Raw genomic sequence first — 23358 nt, forward strand, 5'->3', positions numbered from 1 at the left:
CATGCTCCGTCTCTCTCTGTCCCAAAAATAAATAAACGTTGAAAAAAAAAAATTTAAAGGGCCCAGCAGACTGGGGGGCTCTCCTCGCAGACATCTGGGTGGAGAGGAGGCTCGCGGTCACTGCCCTGAGCTGGGGTCTTTATGTTAACCTGCTCATTCCTCACTGCACTTCCGGCTCATTCTGTGGCTCTTCCTTGGAGCGCCTGTGTTCCTGCCAGGACCGTGGGACGACCCGTTTGTCCCCTGAAGCCTCGCCCACAGCGGAGGGATTCCCGTTGCTTCGCCGCGTCTTCCCCCTTTCGTTTGCTCCGCACAAGCTTGGGCTGGTTTTCACTCTGCCCTTGGCTGCGCTTTGGGGTTTCTTACGTGATCGCCTCGGGCAGGACCTGTCTTCCTTTTGGAGGCAGAGCAGGCCCTCGGGTGACACCCGCTGAGCTTGGAAGATGAACCGGAAGGTCAGTGTTGCGGGTAGAGCCGGGAGGGGGACCAGGGAGGGCGGCAGTGCCCTGTTTTTCCTCCGAGGCACTTCAGGTCGTCAGGCGCCAGCTTTTTTAACGGGTGTGCGTCGGGCCACTGCGGTTGCGTGACACACGCTTGTGTGAGTTGTTCGTGTTCTGAGCGTCCCCGAGAGGATGAATTCCACGTTAAGAGATGGTCCTGACAAGCTCGGCTTTTGACCTCGGCCGGAGGGACGGATCGGGGATGAAGGCGTTTACGCCGAAGGAGGGGGAGTTTGCGGGAGGGACGGCAAGTTGCCAACGACGGGTGGACGCTCGTCACGCGTACCGGGACCACTGCTTTGTCACTCGGTAACACTGCCGTGCGGTGGGGGGAGCTGAGGGCTTGCTGGGCACTGGGAGCAGCGACGGGCATGGGCCGTGCCCTTGGCCGGCTTACTCGCCGGCAGGTGCTAAGTGGGCTGGAGCCTGTGAGGGGGTGGGGTGGAGGGAGAGGCAAGTGAGAGGACGCCGAGGGTAGGCTGGTGATGCTCCAGGCACCGTGGAGACATACGGAGGAGACCCGTTTGAGCCTTGAAGCCACGACGTCAGGCAGGACGAGGGGGCCCTCCTCGAGAACCTTTGTCATCGCTGTGCTGGAATCCGAGTAGCAGCTCGCGCTGCAGGCTCTCGGTCCCCAGACGTTCCCACTCCTCTCGTCCCCTCGGCGTGTGACTGCCCCCGCTATCCCGAAGCCTCCCAGGAAGCCTGCTCAGCCCTCTTCTCCGGCACTCGCCGGGGTGGCCCGGTCACCTGCTCCCGTCTGCACCCTCCGTGGGGCTCTGCCCCCGCCCCCTGCAGGGTAGGGGACGTCCCTGCCTCCCCACCCGGCCTGGCCTGGCAGGTACAGCCGCTCTGACCGCTCACTCGTGTTCTGTTGGCGCGAGCCCGCGGGGCTGGGGACTGGACGGGGGGGGGGGGGGGGGCCGGGCCGCGAGCCCCTGTGGCCAGGTCGCCCCGAAATTCACGCAGTCACGCCGTTCCCGAGGCCGTCGGGCCGCCGCTTCCGGGGGGCTCCCCAGCAGGCTCCGAGAAAGCCGCGGCCTTGGTTTGAGAGCCACCTCAACTCCGTTACCGAGGGTCAAACTGTGCCGTGTTTTCTAGTTTCGGTACGAAAGAGCCATCTGTTCTCTTCTGACAACAGAAACGCATCCCGCGTAGATACCCTGTCTTCACTCCCGTTACCTTAAACGGTAGCCAGAGCGGTCCGAGATGAATGAACCCGGCTGTGCTAGGTTGTCGCCCCCCCACCCCGAGGTCCCCGAGAGGGCGCTGGGCAGGGACGAGCACCGCCTGCGTCCTGGCCGGGAAGCTGCCAAAACAGAGCGCGCCCCGAACGCCACCTTCCCCGTCTTTCCGCCTCCCAGAGCGCCGAACAGATCGCTGCGCTGTGTAGGAGTTTCAACGACTCGCACACCACCGGCATGGAAGGGCCGAGGGGGACCCGGGAGCCACCTCCGAGGCCGCTGGCTCGCCACCTCTCCGATGCGGATCGCCTCCGGAAAGTCATCCAGGAGCTGATGGACACGGAGAAGTCCTACGTGAAGGTAACGGGCGACTATGCACGTTCTTGCCGGCTCTGTGGCCCCGCGGCGGCCAGCGGTATGTGGGCGGGGGCCCCCGGGTCGCATGCGCCCCGAAGCCCAGCACTCCTGACGGAGCCCCCTGCCCCTCGAAGTGGGGAATTGCCGCTGGGGAGGGGGCGAGGGTGCAGGAGCTGGGAGGGCCCGGAAGGATGGGCTCCTCGGCTCCCTTGGTTACCACGGTAGCTTTCACTATGGAAACATGTTCTAGCTCATCGTCTGCAGTCTGTGGGAAGGGAGTCTCCTGGTGGAGTCGGAGGGGGCCGGAGAGCACTTAGGGGAGGAGGGACCGGGGAACAGCTTGCTCCCAGGAGACTGTTGCTGCGGCCCCCAGACCTGCCTGGTGGAGGTCACTGTGCGGGACAGAGTCCCACGCTGGAGCAGCTGGCCTACACGTGGCCGCTCCCACGCCCGTGCGGACGGGTGGTTGCTGAGAATCTTCGGCACCCGAAGCATTCACTTATTTATCTCTGAAGCCCCCAGTAAGTAGTTCGAGACACATTTTTAAAAAGTTTTATTTATTTATTTTGAGAGAGAGGGAGGGAAGGAGGGAGAGAATGAGAATGAGAATCCCAAGCAGGCTCCACACTGTGGGTATGGGGCCCCGTGCGGGACTTGAACTTACAAACTGTGAGAGCAGCACCTGAGCCAAAATCCCGAGTCGGACGCTTAACCGGCCGAGCCCCCCGGGCGCCCCTATAGTTTGAGAGACATATTTTACGAAGAGCACTGGAGCCTGGGAAGGGAAGACAGAGTTCTTTTGCTTTAAGTATTTGCTGAGGCTCGGGTAGTACCGTGAGCTCGCTTCGTTGGCCAGTTCTGGAAGCAGCAGGGCACAGGGCAGTGGGCAGAGGATCCCGCCTGGCTTTGCCTCGGTGCAGCGGCCTGGCCTGGGGCCGTCCCCTCCACCTCCGTCCTCCCGGGTCTCAGACGGGCGTGCCCTTGTTCCTGCACAGGTGCGTGCACACACAGACACAGCTGTCACCTTCTTTCTCCGCGAGACGGGCCTGAGCTTCCCCTTTCATTAGTGTCCCTCTCATTTTATCTGGGCTTTACTGAAGGCCTCATACACAGGTAGCCCAGGAAAACTACCCAGAGCCCCTTCTTTTTGGTCCCATAGAGAAGAAGAGAAAGCTATGGAGTTGACAGTTTAATTTCACGTCCCGTTACGTGTTGTTCTGCGGATGATGTGAACGTTGGGGAGCTCAGACTAGATTTCTGGATCTTCCTGTGACCGTGATGGCCTCTCCCAGGCAGCTTTGTGCGCTGTGGTTTGAGGCTTCAAGAGACCCTCCGGCCTCTTGAGGGTGGCCATGAGCTTTCCACCGAGATTCAAGGGCAGAATTCCTTGAAGTCCCCTTCCTGTTGTCGCTGATGTTCCGTTTTACCGTGAGGCCGCACGGGAGGCTGGTTTCCCTGAGATGCTGGTAGGGTATAAAGGTGGACGTTGTGGGTGAGCTAGACAGGAAGGACCCTTCTCTCTGCAAGAAACCTGCACTTTGTTCCCTTAGGGCTGCAGCTGTCCGGCCCCGCGGCTCCGCGCCTGCCTGCTCGAGGCGTGTAAGTCCCGCCGAGCAGCACCGGCCGCACGAGGGAAGAGGGCAGCCTGTCACTGTCTCTCACAAAATAACCAGCACCCGGTGCCTCTTGTGATTCGCACACACACCGTTTTTATTTTGTGGTTTCTTTTCGTGGCTGACATTTAACACGGGATTTTACTTGTTCGTCTAACCTTGATCCCTGCATGCGTGCAACTTGGAATTTTCAGCCTTTGTGTGTTCCCTCGAGATACGGTTCAGTAACTCAGCACACCTCCCTGCTCGGAAGCAGTCGCCGGGGAGGATGGTGAGGGAGGGAAGGCCAGGGAGCCGTTTGTTGCGAAATAGTAAAAGGCCTCCCAGGCCTGTCTACTTGCTCCCAGAATCTATGCCATAAGGTTCTGGAGGCTTCGGGCTCTTACAGAAAGCTCTCTGGGTCTCGATTTCTCCATTGTAAAATGAGAGAGCAAAGTAACGGACTTTGTAGTCGGTCACTTAATGTTTTCATACTCAAAATTCTTCAGAATAAGCGAAACAAGAAAAAGATCTTTCCTATTACAAAATTATATCCTGGTCTTGGCTTCACATTCTCGCAAATAAACCATTTATGGAAGGAGTTGTATAAATGCCATCAACTCCCACTGTTCCGTACTACTGGGGCCCGGTGTACTGGGGGCTCAAATATGGCCTAGATTATAGGCCGCTGATCCTTGGACATTTTTTCTTGCATTTGAATACGGGAGTTCGAAATTCTGCTAATGCGTCAACCCCAGAGTTGAAGAGCTTCCCAGGTCTTGTCCTGTCCTTCTCAGCTCCGTGGTGGGGCCGTCACCATGCTCCCCGGTAGAGAGGAGGAAGCCAGGGGAGCCGGCAGGGGTGGTCATGCCCGACAGAAGTGCCTCGCCAGAGCTCCCCTTCTCCGAGGGGAGGCGGATGCCCCCTTGCACCGGTCCACAGAAGGAGTGGCTCTGTCACCAAGCTGTCTAAGCAGAGTAGGTGACCCAGCTGCTGCGTGTACTGCGGGATTAGCCCGTGTGAATTAGGGCAGAAATGAGAGTAACCAGTTTTATTTATTTAGTTACTTACTTAATTTTTTTAATGTTTATTTTTGAGAGAACATGAGTGGGGGAGGGGCAAAGAGTCACACACACACACACACACACACACACACACACACACACACACAGAATCCGAAGCAGGCTCCAGGCTCTGAGCTGTCAGAGATCATGAGATCACGACCCATGAGATCATGACCTGAGCCGCAGTCAGACACTTAACCGATGGAGCTGCCCGGGCGCCCGATAGTAACCACTTTTAGGGTCACGAACTGCAACAAGACACGATTCCATCATTCCCAGTGGGAGTCTGGAGCTGTGGTCAGGGTTGCTGGAAACTCTTGGGTATTTTGGAGACATGAGTGATAAAGACTCTTTTCTTCCACGTTTCAGGATCTGAGCTGCCTCTTTGAATTATATTTGGAGCCACTTCAGAATGAGACCTTTCTCACCCAAGACGAGGTAATCGGTCCCCCGCCACCCCCCCCCCCCCCCCGCCGTCCACTAACGCACAGGTTAGTCTCTGTTTGCCCTTTAGTGGACCTCCCCGGAGGTTGTGTCTCCTGATTCCCCAGAGAACACACGGGACTTAAGCATCGTCAGAGGGACCAAGCGTGGCCTCCTCCAAAGCCGTTTATGTGGCCTCTGCCACGTGAGGCCCAGCGGCAAGAGTTTGTAGATGCAGGACAGTCACGCCCTTTTTGTAGGAAGTGGGGCCCAAAGTCACTCCTTAATCCGTGACTTGTTCGTGTTCAATCTCCGTAATGGGTTCTTTGCTACCGACTTCGTCGTTTACCAGTTTGAATCCTGAAAAGGTTCCACCCGTTTAGGAAGTTAGTTTGGAACCGCCGGAGCTGGAGCTGTGGACCCCTGTGTACAGACGGGGTCCCAGGGGGAATATGCTGCCTTCGTTCAAGGATTCACTTCTGTCTGCTGCTCCCCGAAGGACCGGGGATTTGTGGGGCGGCCCCTCTCCACCCCCACCGCTGATGCCCTCTGTTCAATCCCGGCCTTCACGTAGATGGAGTCGCTGTTCGGCAGCTTGCCAGAGATGCTGGACTTTCAGAAGGTGTTTCTGGAGACTCTGGAGGATGGGATTTCAGCCGCCTCTGACTTTAACACCCTCGAAACTCCCTCACAGTTTAGAGTAAGTAGCTCTGACTTAGGTTGAAAGCACAACTGGGTGGGTAGAGTGCGGCGTCCGCCCTTGGAAGAGAAAGCGTCCCTTGACTGCTGACAAGGTAAGTTCAGTGCTGTCGTTGCACTGTTGTCCTGTGGCAGCTGGTGAGAGGCTACATTTTACTTGAGTGGCCCCTGTAAGCAGAAGTCTGGGTGGCCCAGGTTTCGTGGAGTCGGCCTGGTGGCTGACCGTGCCCACGCTCTTCACTCAAGTCCGCTGAAGGATACGTGGGGGGTTTGCTTGCGAAGCGGGAGCGCTGGCCCTGAGTCTCATCCTTCATTTTCACAAGGTCCTGTGACCCGGGGACATGGGTCCTGTGACACGGGTCGGTGGTACTGAGGGAGCCCTCTCTTCTGAGGAGCCCGTCTCCAGTGTGAGCATCCGGGCCCCGGAAGGAGCCCCTCTGGGGAAGGAAAGGGGGCAGGGCGGTACCCAGACGAGAGCATCTGCCCCGAGTAAGGCACAGTTGGCTTGATTAGCTATCCTCTCAGGTCATTCGTATCCCATTTTGTCAGGTGTATTTTTGTAGAACTTTCTTTCTTGCCCTTTGCCTGTAGTGTCAGTGGGCTCGGCTGCCAGAAAGCTTTCAATCAAACTAAAGATCTGTGAGGGAAATACCAGACTGTTCTCCGTCTGCCGTGAAAATGGCACAGTCTTGGGCTTATTTCGTTTGGTGATTTTCTGAGGCATTAGTGCTCTGGTGTCTGAAAGATGCCACGGATGCGCTGAAGTAGTCAGAGGCCACGCCAGGGCCAGCAGACGTTGAGTAAACCATGACCAATGTGACTTTTCTTCCCCTTCTAGAAACTACTGTTTTCCCTTGGAGGCTCTTTCCTTTATTACGCGGACCATTTTAAACTGTACAGCGGGTTCTGTGCGAATCATATCAAAGTACAGAAGGTTCTAGAGCGAGGTAAGTTGCTCATACCTTTATATCTGTGCTTTTTTTTTTTAAATTGTTAACAGAGTAAATTTGCATGTAATAAGTAGGGATAAATGCAGTTTTGATGGATCCTGCTCCGTTCTTGACCTTGAAATCGAGAGATATTAAAGGGAAACTTCTCGGTTTATTTCAGTTTATTGGCAACAGTGAACATATGTCCTAAGAGCAGAGAAATTTCTTTCCCATGTGTCACTTTGCTGTTCAGTTACCTCTGGATTCTTTTTTACCAAATGCCTTGATCTAAAAACTCAGAACCATGAGCCCCTGGATGGGGACAGAAAACACTATGCTGTTTTGTTTCTTCCTTGTTAACCTTCTCACGCCCAAGGAATCACTGCACTCATAAGAAGCGTTAACTAAACTTAAAGCCTTTTTTGTGGAACCAGGAAAAAACTAACATTTAACAGCCCACACCCTCTCACTGAAATACCTTTCATCTTTCCACTTAAAAAAATTTTTTTTAATGTTAATTTATTTTGAGAGAGAGAAAGAGAGCAAGCTGGTGGGGCGGGAGAGAGAGAGGGAGGGAGGGAGGGAGAGAATAAATCCCAAGCAGGCTCCGTGCTGTCAGCACAGAGCTTGATTTGTGGGGCTCGATCCCACAACCCATGAGATCATGACCTGAGCTGAAATTAAGAGTCGGACGCTTAACCAACTGAGCCATCCAGGTGCCTCTCTCCACATTTTTATCATCTCACTTTATTCTAGTGGCTTTAACTGAAGACTCTCATTTTCTTTTGTCTGCGTAGACCTGCGTGGTCGACCCCCTCACTCTTCCCTTTCGTGCTGCCATCAGACATCACTCTGTGGAACTGAGAGAGATGCCTGAGTGCGGGTTCCTGCCCGGCAGCGGGTCAGGTTTAGGCACATGGCCCGCGCCCTGAGCCACCTGGGCTTTCGGTGACGGGCCAACCCGTCAGCCCAGCCTGGGAAGTGTGTTCAGAGATCTGGTGACAGCCGTGACCTCCTTTAGGTGCACACATATTGTGAGGAATGTTGCGGCACAGTTACCATCACCGTCGCATTAACCTGCTGTTCGGTCCGGTCCGGTAATACCCAGACCAGGAACGCTGCTTTCCCTGAGGTGGCTCTGTTGCTGAGGCTTCTCTCAGTTACACACACATCTTCACGTACGAGATGACAGTTCTCAAATCGGTCTCTCTCTGAAGATGCTTCTCTGTCCCAGTCTTTGGAACTCTCATACATTTCTGGTGGCAAAGATCAGAGGAGGAAAAATCAGTGATGCCGGCACAGGACTTGAGGTCGTGAGCAGCGACGATTCGGTTTGTACGGAGAACATCAAACAAACACGGGAGTGTCTGAGGCTCGGACAGTACAGGCATCTTTTGAAAATGTGTGCCGTCCTGTTTACGTTCATCAGAACCGTCTCCAGACCAGGTTACCAGGCTGCCTGACTTCTCCGGTGTGAACTGGGGGATAAGACCCGAACCTGCTGAAACCTCAACTGTTATCATGTCTTCAATTCCTAGGATCAAAATGACTCCCCCCTGCCCCCACCCCCCCAGGACTTGAATGCCTTCTTTAGAAATACAAGTGGCCTCATGCGGTTCACTCCCGTTATAATTCTCTTCTACCACTCTAGAAGCCAGTGAGTCAGGGCTCTCTTCTGGGACAGAACTCTTCTGTATTTGAACGTTTCTTAGTTGCATCAACACGGCAGTAGCCGCCAAGCTCAGTTCTAAGCCCCCTCCTGTCTGTCATATGCTTCTAAACGGCATTGTCAGAAAGGATCTCACGGTGGTTGTTCAGTGTTTCTTTCTCCAGACCAGGGAACAGACTCTGCGGTATCACGGAAGGCATGTGGAGGTTTATTCCAACACCCTGAGCATTACCCGGCTCCACGGATGCGCCCCTGCCATTTGGTTTACATCTGGATCTTTCCAGTTTCGTGGAAGACCAGGCTCAGGTTTAAGAAACGGAGTCTCGAAGTGCCGGGAGTCAACGAGCTCCAGCCCAAATCTGCCTCTTGTACTTGTTTAAACAGAGACCTGACTCCATCGGCGTTTCCTCCCAGAAACGCCTTCTTCTTGAAGGTCAATACGCAGTAACGTTAGCGCATCACCAATGCTTTGCTCGGTTCTGAAGGATCGTCTCGCCAACCACTTGGGTAGTCACATTCAAAATGGTACCGCACCTCCTAGAAGTTGTAGGTTTTGCCTTTGGAACAGAACCCCAGGTGAGGGTATAATTTCATTCAAATCGGCTGAATTCCAAACAGCTGGTCACCCAGGGTCAGCAGGTGGAATCCAAAGCAGCCACTTGTGCATCTGTTGGCTCTCTCGAAACTAAATGGAGTTGGGTTCCCGTGCGTGCTTTTCGTGACGTCAGACTCTGAACACAGGGAGTGTTCACTGCCCACAGAGGTGCCGTGTGGTGGAAGGATTGGACTGCTCAGAGCTGTGGAGGTGAAGGCAGCAGTGCTTATCAATTTATTTTAAAAGAAAGATAGGGGTACCTGGTGGCTCAGTCAGCTAAGCGTATGACTCTTGATTCGGCTCAGGTCATGATCTCACGGTTCGTGAGTTCAAGCCCCATGTCAGGCTTCTGCGTTGACAGTGTGGAGCCTGCCTGGGATTCTCTCTCTCCCTCTCTCTCTCTCTTCTCCCACCCCCCCCCCCCACCAAGCCCCCCACTTGTGCTCTCTCGCTCAAAATAAATAAACTTAAAAAAAAAAGATAACCCCTAAGTATACAGAATAAGTAACAATCTGTGCTAGAATGGTGGTGGGAGGGTGGAATACTGGTTTATTTTGCTATGGGATTCTTCTGTAGAACAGGATATAGGATGATACGTTTTCGTGGCTTTGTGAATTGGTTGAAACTCACTTTTTAGGCACCTAGAACAATCTCTCTCACGGGTTTGCATGTGAATATGCCTCGAAAGTCAGACATTCCTGCATTTCGACTTGGTGTTCCTCTCTGGCCTATGTAAGCTCCCTTTGCCGGTGGGATTGGCCCCAGAGCTGTGATGCCGAATCCGTGTTGACGGCTGGGTGCCGGGCCCGCTGAAGCATTTGGGTTTTTGTAAAGAACGCCATTGGGAGGGCTGTTGAATAGACGATCTGGGACCGCATTAGAAACAAAATGAAGTCGGGTTTCGTTCACGCTGCTGTGCTCTTCTAAGGGTCTTTTCCCCACCTGCTTGTAGCTAAAACTGATCAAGCCTTCAAGGCATTTCTGGACGCCCGGAATCCCACCAAACAGCATTCCTCCACCCTCGAGTCCTACCTCATCAAGCCGGTTCAGAGGGTGCTCAAGTACCCTCTGCTGCTCAGGGAGCTCGTGTCGCTGACGGACCACGAGAGCGAGGAGCACTACCACCTGACAGGTGAGGAGACAGAGGCAGCGCTCGTGAACGCGACGGCTGCCAGCCGCCAGCCCGCGGGGCCCCTCTTCCCGGCCTCGTTTCACACATGGCGACTGCAGTTCCTACAGTGACCGAGTGGGGATTAAAGGAGAGGATTCACATAAACCACCCATCAGAGCACCTGCTAAGTGGAAAGTGCCCAATCAGCGTTCGCGTTTATCATGAGCGATACTTTGTGTCGCCTCATTCCGAAGAAAACCGGAGTGGAAGGCCAGTCTGTGGTTCTTCGTTGTAATGACTAGAGGGCAGTGGGCTGTTTGAGCCCTACCTGAGGAATGCTTCTGTTAGTAAGGAAAGCCTCGAGTCCTGGCCGGAATCTTGAACTTACCACTGTTGGTAGGCCTTAAAATTAATAAAATGACGATTTCCGACTTTTCAGAGGCACTAAAAGCGATGGAAAAAGTAGCCAGCCACATCAATGAGATGCAGAAGGTCTATGAGGATTACGGGACCGTGTTTGACCAGCTCGTGGCGGAGCAGAGTGGAACAGAGAAGGAGGTCAGTGGGACTTCCGGATCCTGAGAAGCGTGATGCGTTTGTTCACTGAATCCGTTGGCACCCTCCAGAGCAGGCCGCCCTGTTCGGGCTCTCCTGGAGGAGGGTGGGCCTAAAGTTTTTTTGATCTAAGTGCTTACAATAAGCCACACCATTTAAGTGTAAATGTGACATAAAATTCATGACACCGGTTTGAGAATATAACCTTGTGTCACCTTAACACTGTACAGAAGAAAATAAATCTCATTTAGCTTGTCCCTCCCTCCTCCTCCCTTTCCGTGGGGCAGGAGGCAAGACTAAGTCCAGAGGCCGGCGCATCTATGGAGGGCGCAAGCTGGCAGAGACCGGATGAGTACACGGGTGGGGGCCAGCCTGTGGGGAGAACCTAGGGCTTTTCTGCTTTTCTTCCTTCACATCTGATATCGGTGGCCACCTCCTTACTTACAGAACTAGTCCCTAGAGTGACACCATCTCTCTCTCGCTCTCTTTTCTGGCTGATTACTAAATCAGGATCTTGAGCTTTTAAAGGCTACATGTCAGAGGGAACATAGTTTCACTAGAAAAAGGCAAGGACAGAAAACAACTGGAGTTGAGTTTTTTTATTAGTTTCAGCGCTGGTGCCTCTTGATTTGCAGGCCCAGAGCAGTTTGTGGCTCCGGGCTGGTGAGTGCACCAGAGCCCCGGGTAAATATTAGTGAGGACAACGTAGGAGAGCCTTGAACCGTCAGGGAATTGGCACCGTGGCGTAGGTCACGAGGCGTGTCTCACCCACATACGACGTGTGCACTGAACAAAATGTCTTCCCAGTTAGCTTCTTTTTCAGACAGTTTGATGCGTCGCTCGTATTTTCAAAACTTACGCTATTTAAAGGCCCCATGTTTACAGGGGCCACAATAGATCGAGGGTGCTTGCATTTTGGCAGTCACCGGTATACGGTGACACACGTATGTGATTCACGCTCCCAACGGGAGACGGTCTACCCCCCGCGGTCTCCATGTCTTTGTCTCTCGTTTTTACGAAACAGGTGACAGAACTTTCCATGGGGGAACTTCTGATGCACTCTGCAGTCTCCTGGTTGAATCCATTTCTGTCTCTAGGAAAAACCAGAAAGGACCTCGAGCTCACAGTGTTTGGTTAGTATGCCATTCGAAAGCGCATAAACTTACAAAAGGCTGGTGGTGATGAAGAACTTCCTAAAGCCACCAGGCTGGCTAACTCCGGGTTTCTGAGAGTTAGAATCACTGTCATAAGGGCTTTTGACTTCACAGAGCCAGCCTCCAACTATGTAAAATGCTGTCACTGTGCATACTCATTATCTTGTTCTCCCTTCTGCTTGCCTTAGTGGTTCTGGCCAAATGTTACAGGAACAGATCTCTTGAGGCTATTTTGAAACCTGTTATCTTAATTGTTTGCCGCTTTTCAAAATGTCTTAATTCTCACTGAGACCCAGTATAGACCCTGTGTTCTCACCGACATAAACACCATGTCCTCAGAGTTCAGTGAAATAAAACAAGAATTTTTTAAAAATTGCCAAGATCTACTTCAGATAACCATTCTTATTTTTTAAATGTTTATTTTGAGAGAGCACCCATGTGAGCGGCAGAGGGTGGGGTGGGGGGGGGCGGGAAGAGAGAGAATCCCAAGCAGGCTCTGTGCTGACAGCACGAAATCAAGAGTCGGACACTCAACCTACTGAGCCACCCAGGCGCCCCCAGATAATTGCTTTTAGGTGAGCGGGTATACCTGCGTAATTCAAATATGACCAGAGGGAGGTATCATTTATTCACTCCTGTGCCGGCATAATGGGGTCTTAGAGCTTCATAAGTTTGAAGAGCTTTGTTCTTTTAAAACGTTCAGCTTCGGGGCACCTGGGTGGCTCAGTCGGTTAAGTGTCCAACTTTGGCTCACATCATGATCTCACGGTTCATGAGTTCAAGCTCCACTTCGGGCTCTGTGCTGACAGCTTGGAGCCTGGAGCCTGCTTGGGATTCTGTGTCTCCCTCTCTCTCTGCCCCTACCGCACAAGTGCCCTGTCTCTGTCTCTCAATAATAAACATTAATTTTTTTTTTTTAATTTGGATATTTCCCATAAATGTCCAGATTAAAAAAAAACCAAAAAACCATTCAGCCTTACTTAGTTCAGCCTTGGGACAAAATCTGTATAAAACAATGAAAGACTTTTCTTTTTCTTTTCCTTTCCACAGTCTTTAAGAGAGCTGTCATACTGGTTTATAAAGAACACTGCAAACTGAAGAAGAAACTGGTAAGACGAGAAGTAATTGTGATCACAGCCGCCTTTCCAGGGCTCCCTGTTCCTAGCAGCGTTGAGCTGAGAAGCCTGCTCAGTGCCACGGCCTCACTTGACTAATGTGACTTATTCCTGGGGTGACTAACCCGCTCAGATACTCAGGGTGACTTCTTGTTCTCCCCACAAATGACATCTGTTTTGAAAGAAGATAGAGCCAAATAACCTGTGCTGGGCTTACGTAGAAAATCAGCTTTCACATCCCTGAAAACGGCCCATGTTTGTTCCGTACACATGACAGACCGCGAAACTTTGGTTGTTTTCAGATCACTTTTACCTTGGCTCAAAACAAACCCAACAGCTTAGCTGAAACAGCTAATAAGCCATCAGAGTCATGACCGTTCAGAGGCAGTGAGGACACAGAAGGCTTGGTTGTCATTCTTGCTTGTCTAGAAGTCTCTGTCCCCCTAACTACGGCTCTGCCCTCTCCCCGAGCACTCCGTGAGCTCTTTGAGAACTGGGAGCACACCCGACCCGATCTGGTTCTGCACCCTGAACACTCACACAGCCGCGGCAGCCCTGCCCACGGGGAGACCTTAAAGTCCACTCCCTGCACTTAAAGTCCACTCACCTCCTCTCTGGGTGAGAGCATGTTCTAACACCTTTCTTGGGGTGGGGGGGGCTTTCATATTCCAGCCCTCGAATTCCCGGCCTGCACATGGCTCTGCCGACTTGGATCCATTTAAATTTCGCTGGTTGATCCCCATATCCGCGCTTCAAGTCAGACTGGGGAACACAGCAGGTAATTGGTTTGTGCAGTAGGATGCCAGGAAAAGGCATTTTAAAGAGACTTGTTTGCATCGTGGAATGAAAAACTAGGAGAGAACTTCGGGGATAATTTTTGGGTTTTATTTTATAGGCAAGGGAAACGAGGACAAGAGAGGTTGTTCTGAATTTTTTTTTTTTTAACACACTTTTGCGGAAAGTAAATGCCAACGGATGGCTTTTCTTTGCCAAATATGTCTCTTCATCGTTTCCTTATCTTCACTCAGTGGTTTTCCACTTTTCTGCCTAATATCCTTGATACCCTGAAATTTGTTAAAGAAAGAAAGGTCTACAAATTTAAATTAAAAATATTTTGAGATCCCAGAAAATTCCTTAAGATTGAGCAGTATTATATGTGATATTAGAAAAAAAAAAATCTTCAACCTTAGAGAATGTTCAGAGATCCTGTGAGACTAACCATGTTCCGGTGACAATGCCTCTGGTGACAGAAAGGACCGAGAGGCTGAGGCACGTGGCGATGTCCTGGGTCCCTGTTTACTTTTTGTGTGAACTGCTTACCTTTCCTAGAACAACTGACTTTGGGCTGGCCTCTTTTACCCCAAGTACCTGAGCACAGCCCGCACGCGGTTCCTTCCAAGGAATACAGTGAATGGAAGGGGGTTGAAAAACAGGATCCGTTTAATCTGTTGCCCAGAGAGGTGAAATCCAGGGCTAGGGAGAAAGCACGTTCAGATGGGTGGAAAACTTTACCAGGAAACATAAAAAGTAACTAAAAAGTACTTAACTTTTGAAAACCGTTTGTGAAAGTCCAACATAGAATGAGCCACGAAGAAAACGAGGAGACCCGGGACAGGGAATATTTGACTTGAGTCTTTGTCAGCTTCACATCTTTGGCAGAGTGGCAGACCCTTGTCTCCTCTTCCACAGGGACAGAAAATAATTCCATATGGGAACTGATCCACACGAAGTCAGAAATAGAAGGACGGCCGGAAACCATCTTTCAGCTGTGCTGCAGGTACTACTGACTTCCAAAAAATACAGCCAATGGGAATAAGGCCGAATTACGCTCTCTCAAAAAAGGGAGTTTAATTTTAGTGCCCTCCTGAATTTTGATGACTTCAGGTTCACACCCAGCCTCCCCCGACACGGCAACTGTGCCTGTGATAGAACACGTTGATTAAATATACATCCAAATCTTAGTGCTCCAAGGCACTTCAAGAACCATCGCTTTTCACTCTAAAAAGAGTGTAAGTGAGGAGACCACAGAGCCCACGGGCTGGGTAACTCGCTGCCGGTCTGTCCTGAGATCAGATGACACCGAGGGACCAGGGCACGTGGGGTCGGAGCATGACACTGGACGTCACTGCTGTTTTCTCTTCTCTCTTCACCAGTGACAGTGAGAGCAAGACCAGCATCGTCAAGGTCATTCGATCTATTCTGAGGGAAAACTTCAGGCGTCACATAAGGTGTGACTTGCCCCTGGAGAAAACGTGCAAGGATCGCCTGGTACCTCTGAAGAACCGAGTTCCTGTTTCAGCCAAGTTAGGTGAGAACTTTGCCGGCCTTGTGTTTATTCAGAAAAACATTCTGAGCTTCTCTGCAAGGATGTATGTTCTTGCAACACGGCAGTTGAGTCGTCCCCGGGGGAGCTCCGTAAGCTCTGAAGCAGACACCCGAGTCCACAGAGCCGTGCGAGAAGGTGGTGGCAGCTGTTTTCCTTTTAAGACACCTGAACTGCCTCCTGCTCCCAGACCTTGTAGTAAACTGTAACCACTGCCAAGCCCAAGGCCTCATCTTCCCTCCAGCTGACACAGCTCAGAATCACCATCTCACCTGTTTCTTCCACCGAGATGGGGGGGGGGGGGGGGGGAGGCGTGCTTTCGTCACCACCATCATCCCGGTGCTCAGGACGGCTCAGGGCATCTGGAAAGTCATTGCTTGATGAACCGAGATCTGCTCATTCTTATCCGCTCAGTGAGTCAGCAAGTAAACATTCCAAGTCATGCTCTCCTTCAGCTTCCTGCTTGCTTTGTAAGATTTCAGTGTTTTCACCTTTCTTCATTAGCTATTTTGTTAGCATCTTTGATCTTGTGTGTAGTCTTTTAAAATACTTGTCTTTATTTTGGTCACAATTTGACCTCTTCAAATTTACTGCATACTTTCTCTCTGTTTCCCTCCCTTGCCAAAATAAGCTATGTCCATCGAAAACGCACTTATTGTCTATAGAAGCCTCACAGCTGGGAGCTCCCCTTTTCCCTGCAACCCAAGAGTGAGGAATTAAACACACACAAATGATTATTCGTATTAAATCTCTGAAAGTTGGCTAGAAATGCCAACAGAGACCGTTGTCATGAGTGATAAAGGGCGTTTTTCTACTTTGAATTGAGCAGCAGGGGAAATAAGGGGAGACAATAGGCACAGAAATGTGGTAGAATCTTGGTTATCGAATTACAAAGCACTTTAGTGGAAGAAAGGAACACAGGTTTTATTAATAACGTTTTCATGTATCCATTGGCAGACTGAGAATCCTAGCCCTTGTCACAGTTTATAGCTTGTTGTTCTGGCTAAACAACTGAGCTCCGGTAACTGGTCATCTAAAAATGCCAAACCCTCACGGCACCTGGGTGGCTCAGTCGGTTAACCGTCCGACTTCGGCTCAGGCCATGAGCTCACGGTTCGTGGGTTCGGGCCCTGCATCGGGCTGTGCACTGACAGCTCGGAGCCTGGAGCCTGCTTCGGATTCCGTGTCTCCCTCTCCTCCCTCTCTCCTGTTCTCTCAAAAATAATAATCATTTAAAAAAGTTATTTTAAAAAATGGTCATTAAGAATAAAAATGGCAAACCCTCCAGCATAAAATTTCAAAAAACCTATGTAAAAAATTGGCAGTATCTATTTTTTTTTTTTTTTTACCCAAGTCCCAGGATAGTTGCTAATAGAAGTGAGATGGTAAAATCTAAAGGGATTAAGATGTTAGTGCTTAAACGCGCAATGCCGAAATTACGCATTGTGGAGCCTGTTTCTCGATCATTGAAGGGAAGCGTGATTTTCTCATTGCAGCTTCCTCCAGGTCCTTAAAAGTCCTCAAGAACTCCTCGAGCTGCGAGTGGCCCGGCGAGCCCAGCAAGGGCAGCTCCCTGGACTCGGACGAGGGGAGCCTGAGCAGCAGCACGCAGAGCAGCGGCTGTCCCCCGGCTGGGAGCTCGCAGGACTCCCCACAACCCCCACCTGCAGGCCCGGCTGACTTGTCCCCCGGCCTCATCAAAGAGAGCGACATTCTGAGCGATGAGGAGGACGACTACCATCAGACCCTGAAGCAGGGCAGCCCTACCAAAGACATTGAAATTCAGTTCCAGAGACTGAGAATCTCGGACGACGCGGACGCGAACCCGGCCGACCGGCGGCCCAGAGGCGAGCAGCCCAAGCTGGTCCGCGGGCACTTCTGCGCCATTAAACGAAAAGCCAACAGCACCAAACGGGACAGGGGAACTTTGCTCAAGGCACAGATCCGTCACCAGTCCCTCGACAGTCAGGCTGAAAATGCCAACCTCGATCTCAGTTCTGTTCTGCAGCGAGAATTCAGTGTCCAGAGTTTAACATCGGTGGTCAACGAGGAGTGTTTTTACGAAACAGGGAGCCACGGAAAGTCATAGTAGGATTTCGTCCGACGCGGGTTAAATGGCTTGTTTTACCTTTAAACTGGTGGTAAAGTGGAAATTGCAGAAAAACTATTCGTTATTGGGTTTTGTGCGGCATACGTTTTCCCACGAAATAGTTGTAAAGATTTAAGTTATTTTAATTTATTGTAGATCAGAAAACTAGATTAAACTGATCAGAATCTGTAAATTACTTAGTTTATATCCCTTTTGAGCAGGTATCAAAAATGACTTAGGATCCTTAAAATTGCAGTCTATTTTAATTTATGTGGAAAAAGATGGAGTTGTGATTAATAATTTTTAAAAGGTCATTCCCCCCCTCCCCAATTCTCTGGGCATTTTCTTTGAGCTGTTAGTTTTTGCTTTATTTAAAGCATATTTATTTTAATGTGGGTAAGGGGCACAATGTGCAGATACTTCATTTTTTTAAGGTTGTAATAGATGCTGTTTATACTGAACATGTCCTATCTATGCAGTATATATATTAAAAGAAAGCTTGTACTGTATGTTATTTGATTATTTTCTCTACCGAGTTGTACAGTAAAAGGGAAGTAAGTCACACTGGTCATCGTATTTTTATTGTCCTTCCAAAGTGGACCAAAGAGCGTACCTCTGAGCAGCTCAACTTTGGGAAAACCAACATCCGCAAAGCTGCTTGCCACCGAAGCGGCAGCTATCGTCGGGATCTCTCCTTGTCGTTCTCTCTTTCCTGATTTTTGCTTTTATTTTGCTTGAGTTCTTCTCTGAAATTATAAGTAAAGAGGTGTGGGTCTTCATCACACATTTTCCGGTACACATCACAGAGGCTCTTAAAATGGGAGACAGAGAGCTGGCTGGGTCGAAGGGTAGGGTCCACGTCGGCCAACTCTAACAGTTTCTCAGTGCTTTCCACGCGCTGAACTTCAGGGAATAACATCCTGAGAAGAGAAAATAATCAGACTGACTTGGGGAACTCTGTAAGTCATGATGTCTCCTACTCTCATTTGAAAATGACATCGTTTTGACAACTGACCACCGGAGGGGCTGGAAGAGACAGCTGGCTGGCTTGGCTGCAGGGCTCCGAGCCAGGGGGGAGGGGTCTCGGTCTCACCACCAGGCAACAGGTACGAGGGACACTGAAGGCAGAGCTAATGTGACCTGTGCCGTACGTCCCCGTGGGAAGGTACTTTCCACAGTTCCATCAGTACAAGTATCGTTTAAGGTGACATCTGCTCAGTTCCATTCTTAATGTTTGATTTGCCTCATTTTTAAAAAATTTGCCACATATCTTAATATGAAACTTGTCTAACTTCTCTATAATTTGAACTTAGCCTTGGGAACTCTACACCCCCCAGAAAATGACCTTGACCTTACTATGCAAAGTCAGAAAACCGGTGACGTGAAAATGCAAACAGATCATTCTTTTAGATTTACCTTGAGGCATCTTTAAAATTGAAGTATGTATTTTAAACTTCATCTAACCAAGCCAGACCACTGTTTTAAAATGAATGACAAAACTGACTGAAATGTTGGAAAGCTACCCCTGGATTTTTTTTTTTTTTTCTCAACAGTTGGAGGCTCTACGGAGCTCAGAGGTCATGGCCGGCTGAGATGGGAGTTTTCCTTACAGGCTCATGGTCCTGGAGTGAAGAACTCCACGTTCCCTACAGTGTCCGGGCAAGCTGTGATCTCGGGGTTTCAGTTTCATATCAAGGAGGGGTTTGATCACTCGGGACCAATTTGTGGGTGTATATGACTAAAGGACACCAAGAGGTCCAAGTGGGTCACGCTATTTGGGGTTCCTATCCGCATAGGGGACTGTGTATATGAAATGAAGGGGCCCATCACTTAGCTTGGAAACACAAGGGCCAGCTCTGGGCTCAGGCTAATTTCGGGATTTCCAAAAGTAAAATGTGCTTTTTGTGATTTTTTTTTTTTTCCCCTCCATGAATCAGGGCCATCACATAAAACTGTCCCAGTCACAGCCTGTGTGAAGGGGAAGCATCCCGGCAGGGGCCCGCGGGCTTCATCGCAGCCAACACCGGGCCAGCTCCGTTCCTTCGGTCTCCGCTCGAGAAGCAGGACCTGTGCGGTGATGTAAAAATCCTGGCCTAATTGGAGTTCACAAACGGCAAGCCCAGGATTGAACATCAGTCCGCTCAAATCCTCAGGAGTGAGTTTTCGGGGGCGGTTTCAGGATGCAGCTGGCCAGCCGTACCTGAAATACGTGCTAAGGGGACACTTCGCAAAACCAGAAAAAGAAGTGGAGCTTTTCAGATGAGGGGGGTTTTAGAAAACGGGAGATGCATGCCTACAGGGCCAGGCCCAGTTTTTAAACACACACACCCCTTCCTGCCTTACTTGGGCCGAACTGAACATCTTCTCGGCTGCCACCAGACACAGAATACCACTGTGCTCACGTCAGGGCCTTTGGGGGCACGTGGACTGTGAGCCGCCACGTTCAGGCTGCGTTTGCGGACAGTGGCCACGTGCATGTGCAGAGCAGTGAGCACGGCGGAACAGAGGGCTCCCCGTTAAGTAAAATACGCTGGCGTGAACACGTGGTGACGCCATTCTGGCTGCTCCGGCGTTAACTTACCTTCTAGTTCTCATTGTGTCATAAAGCGACTTGATGGAAAGAAAGCACTTAGAAAACCCAAGTAGTGCGAGAATACATTCGGTCTTCACTCCACGCTTCTGACACAGAGCTTTTAAAACCTTTAAATTTCCGGATGGGGTGATAGCATATTTGTGATTACTAATAAAACTCCTTTTCAACCATACCTGAGTTTATGCTACTGGGGGGCTCCTGGCGGGTCCCCCCAATAGCTTCAGGATGGGGACAGGTGCCAAAGGAAACAAGCCTGATCAGAAGGTTGGAACTTTCAGTCTCACCTCCCCCACCCCCTCCGGGCCCCCCAGCCCCCCAGGGAGAGGAGAGGGGCTGGAGACCAAGCTCCATCACTAGTGGCCAGTGACTGTACCAGCTGTGCCTAAGGGAACATCCGGAGAGCCCTTAAATGATGGGGTTCACAGAGCTTCCGGGTTGGTGAAAACAGTGAGGTGCTGGGAGGGTGATGAGCCCAGAGAGGAGCCCTTGGCTCCCACACAAACTTCGCCCTACATCTCTTCCATTTCCCATCCTTGAGTTCTGTCCTTTACGGTAAGTTGATAAGTGAAAGGGTTTTCCTGAGTTCTGTGAGCCATTCCAGCAAATTACTGAACCTGAAACGGCAGGGGTAGGGGGTGGTCACACAAATCCCAGAAATCCCCAATTCATAGCCTGTGGGTCAGAAATACAAGGGGGCGGGGGCGCCTGGGTGGCTCAGTCGGTTGAGCGTCCGACTTCGGCGCAGGTCATGATCTCGAGGCTTGTCAGTTCAAGCCCCGCGTCGGGCTCCGTGCTGACAGCTCGGAGCCTGGAGCCTGCTTCGGATTCTGTGTTTCCCTTTCTCTCCGTTCCTCCACTGCTCACACTCGATCTCTCAAAAATAAACGTTAAAAAAAAAATACAAGTGGCAACCTGGGACTTACGACAAGCATCTGAAGCGGGGGTGGTCTTGTGGCCCTGAACCCTTAACCTGGGGGGTGTATGCGGCTCCACGTCAGTGTCAGACCTGACCTGTAGGACGCCGGCTGGTCGACGTCACGCATACAGGTCAGAAGTGTTGAGCGTAAAAGCCAGCTGGCACGGTCGACCCTGACGGAGGACTCCTGGCCCCCGCAGGGCAGGTCATTACCGACCTGTGGCTGTTTCAGGCTGTACTGATGCTGGAGCAATGTGTCCGTGGCCCCAGGGTTCAGTCACAGTTTTGCTGTTTCCTCGTGGCAGTCAAGCTTTGCTCACCTTAAGAGGACCATTGACAGACAGCTTGAAGAATCCTAAAAACGAAGTTCTTAATCTTTGAAAGTATTAGGATTTTAGAAAGCACACGGCTGAAAGGAAGAAGGCATTCTTACCCCAGGCCTCGATAGCAGTATTTCCTTCGGAACTGAAATGCGTTCTGCACGACTCTCTCCACCAGCTTGAATGGCTGCTCTATCCTGGGCCGCGTCAGGGGCGTGAAGTGCACCACGCCCACGTCCACCTGCGTCGTGAGCAAAGGTACGTCACTCCGTGGCACGGGAATCACGTGACTAAAACAACTCATCTTAGTAAAACACAGGCAGATGGGTGGTTGACGGCGTAGTTTTCGTAAACCTTTACAAGGGCTTCGCCTTCGTCCACTGTAGGCAGGTGAGTTGCTGCGCTTGGCATTGAGCTCAGAGCGATCACGGTTGCGTCTGCTCTGTAAGCACATCCAGTAGACCTGTGCTTGAGGATCACTTGATCTCAAAATGGAGTTTTACAATGGCCTTTTCAGATCAATCCAAATAATCATTAAAGCCAGTAGGCAGATAACAGCTTTAGAGGGTTTTATTTAGCTCTGGAATGAGAAAAAACAAGCTGCAGCAGCAGTTCTATGAGGCTGGGCTTCGCAACAGAGAAGAGAAGGCAGATGGCCCCCCAGGGACCACTTAGTGCTAAACTCCCCAGAAAGGGAATCAGTTAGGACACCACTTATTTTGGGTACAGACACTGATTAATCAGCTGTACTGAATTCACGGTCGTCATGTGCACATCACTTTCGGGAGCAACTTTAAATGCCCTGGGAGGTCCAGGCAGGATTAAACAGGAAAAGGAAACCACCAAAATGCCACTGTGTTGGTCTATAATATACCCTGTCTTAGTCTAAAACTGGGCTCATGGTCACTCACAGGTATATATTCAGAATAACAAAGGAACAATAGTATTGAAAGCAAAGATGAAGACGGAAATGGAGTCAGAGCGGTTGCCACACAAAAATGCCCGACAGAGACCATGGCCTGACAAGTGGGAAGTGTGTTCATAATTTACAAAAGCCTTCGTCTCTGAGGAGTTGTTCAATTTGCTACTTAGAACATCACACAGACTCTCAGAGGCTTAAAGTCTAGCAATTTATGGAGGGGGGTGGTACCACTGCTTTTCAAAAGGAATTCATTCTATATTTTTTAAAATTCCACAGGGGTTATCGTGTTCTCCTGGGAGGCCTTGCTTCTAAACTTCCTTGTGGCTACAAAACGCCGCAAAATTGGCCTGCAGTCTGTGAGGATGGAGTGTTTTCAGGGTGGAGGGGAAGTACTCGCATACGACGTGAGACCGCGTGGACGGGAACAGAGAAGGCGTGCGTGGACCGACAGTTATTCCGCTTCAGGGAGGGACTATCTGTGATGTTAAGTGTTCTCATTAAATTTTAAGTTTTTCATATTGTGTTCTATGCGTCGCTTCATCAGTTTCTCCAAGTTCAGCAACAAGTACTGTAGAAAACAAAGGCTTGGTTAAAAGGCCAGGACTTCTGTAGACCTGCACAGAAACACCAACGAACAGGGCCCAGGGGTGTTGGAGAGGGCACTGGAGAGGATAAAGACTGGGGGGAGGTGGCTTCAGGGTGGACAGGAGCACGTCAGTCATCAGGGAGGGAAAGATGGCTTCATCTCAAAGTGTGTCTGTGGCAGGAAAAAGAATCTGAGCGGAGGACAGCGAAAGAAGCCGAAACACTATAATGACTTTAAAGGTCAAAGCCTCTGCTCACAAACTCTGAAAGATCCATTCCCACCTTTCCTCCTATTTATCTGGAACGGAGAAGTGAACCCAGCTGTCCAGAAGGTTCTAGGCCTCGCCCCATCACTCTATACTTCTCCATACCACCTCCCCCCCACTGAGCCCACTGGCATCCGCCCCTCTCTCTCTGCCGGCCGCCAGGACTCAACTCTTCCCGCCCTTTTAGGCCAGTTTGTCCATGTGGCAGTCTGTCCTGATGGAGCTCTTCACAGCCCCCAGCTATGAGCCAGCAGCCTGCCTGTCTCCAGGGAAACTCAGCTTTTAGCAAATGGGGTACAATCTAAGCCCTAGCCGAGCCCAGGCCATTATCAAAACTCTGTCATGTTCAAATACAATAAAAAATAAAAGCACCGATACAGGGATAGATGCAGTCCCC

At 50.8% G+C, this 23358-nt stretch overlaps 2 protein-coding genes and 1 long non-coding RNA gene across 10 annotated transcripts in view; 2 read left to right on the plus strand and 1 right to left on the minus strand.

Moving 5' to 3' along the window:
- Positions 1–17868, plus strand: part of TIAM2 (TIAM Rac1 associated GEF 2) — a 136146-nt gene extending 118278 nt beyond the window's left edge. For 3 of the 6 annotated variants that reach the window (XM_030316644.1, XM_030316645.1, XM_030316649.1), the window contains 12 exons: positions 1865–2044; positions 5067–5135; positions 5695–5820; positions 6658–6766; positions 9965–10144; positions 10563–10681; positions 11703–11811; positions 12883–12941; positions 13620–13725; positions 14637–14724; positions 15101–15255; positions 16767–17868. In XM_030316644.1, the coding sequence (XP_030172504.1) occupies positions 1865–2044; positions 5067–5135; positions 5695–5820; positions 6658–6766; positions 9965–10144; positions 10563–10681; positions 11703–11811; positions 12883–12941; positions 13620–13725; positions 14637–14724; positions 15101–15255; positions 16767–17359 (1893 nt within the window). In that variant the 3' untranslated portion in view covers positions 17360–17868. Of the gene's footprint in view, positions 1–1864; positions 2045–5066; positions 5136–5694; positions 5821–6657; positions 6767–9964; positions 10145–10562; positions 10682–11702; positions 11812–12882; positions 12942–13249; positions 13726–14636; positions 14725–15100; positions 15256–16766 lie in introns of those variants that run through there. The other 3 variants (XM_030316647.1, XM_030316646.1, XM_030316648.1) reach the window with 3 other exon arrangements.
- TFB1M (transcription factor B1, mitochondrial) overlaps positions 17247–23358 on the minus strand; it is a 66269-nt gene continuing 60157 nt past the window's right edge. Inside the window, exons 6-7 of one of the 2 annotated variants that reach the window (XM_030316651.2) lie at positions 21302–21429; positions 17247–18279 (exon numbers count right to left, since the gene is read on the minus strand). In XM_030316651.2, the coding sequence (XP_030172511.1) occupies positions 18036–18279; positions 21302–21429 (372 nt within the window). In that variant the 3' untranslated portion in view covers positions 17247–18035. The remainder of the gene's footprint in view (positions 18280–21301; positions 21430–23358) is intronic. The other variant, XM_030316652.1, reaches the window with a different exon arrangement.
- LOC116738087 lies at positions 21358–22631 on the plus strand. 2 transcript variants are annotated; one of them, XR_004343682.1, is made up of 2 exons: positions 21358–21446; positions 22387–22631. It is a non-coding gene; the product is annotated as an uncharacterized LOC116738087 (long non-coding RNA). The 2 variants fall into 2 exon arrangements; XR_004343681.1 differs by having other exon boundaries at positions 21428–21578.

The sequence above is a fragment of the Lynx canadensis genome, chromosome B2 (genome assembly GCF_007474595.2).
Source record: "Lynx canadensis isolate LIC74 chromosome B2, mLynCan4.pri.v2, whole genome shotgun sequence".
Lineage (NCBI taxonomy): Eukaryota > Metazoa > Chordata > Mammalia > Carnivora > Felidae > Lynx > Lynx canadensis.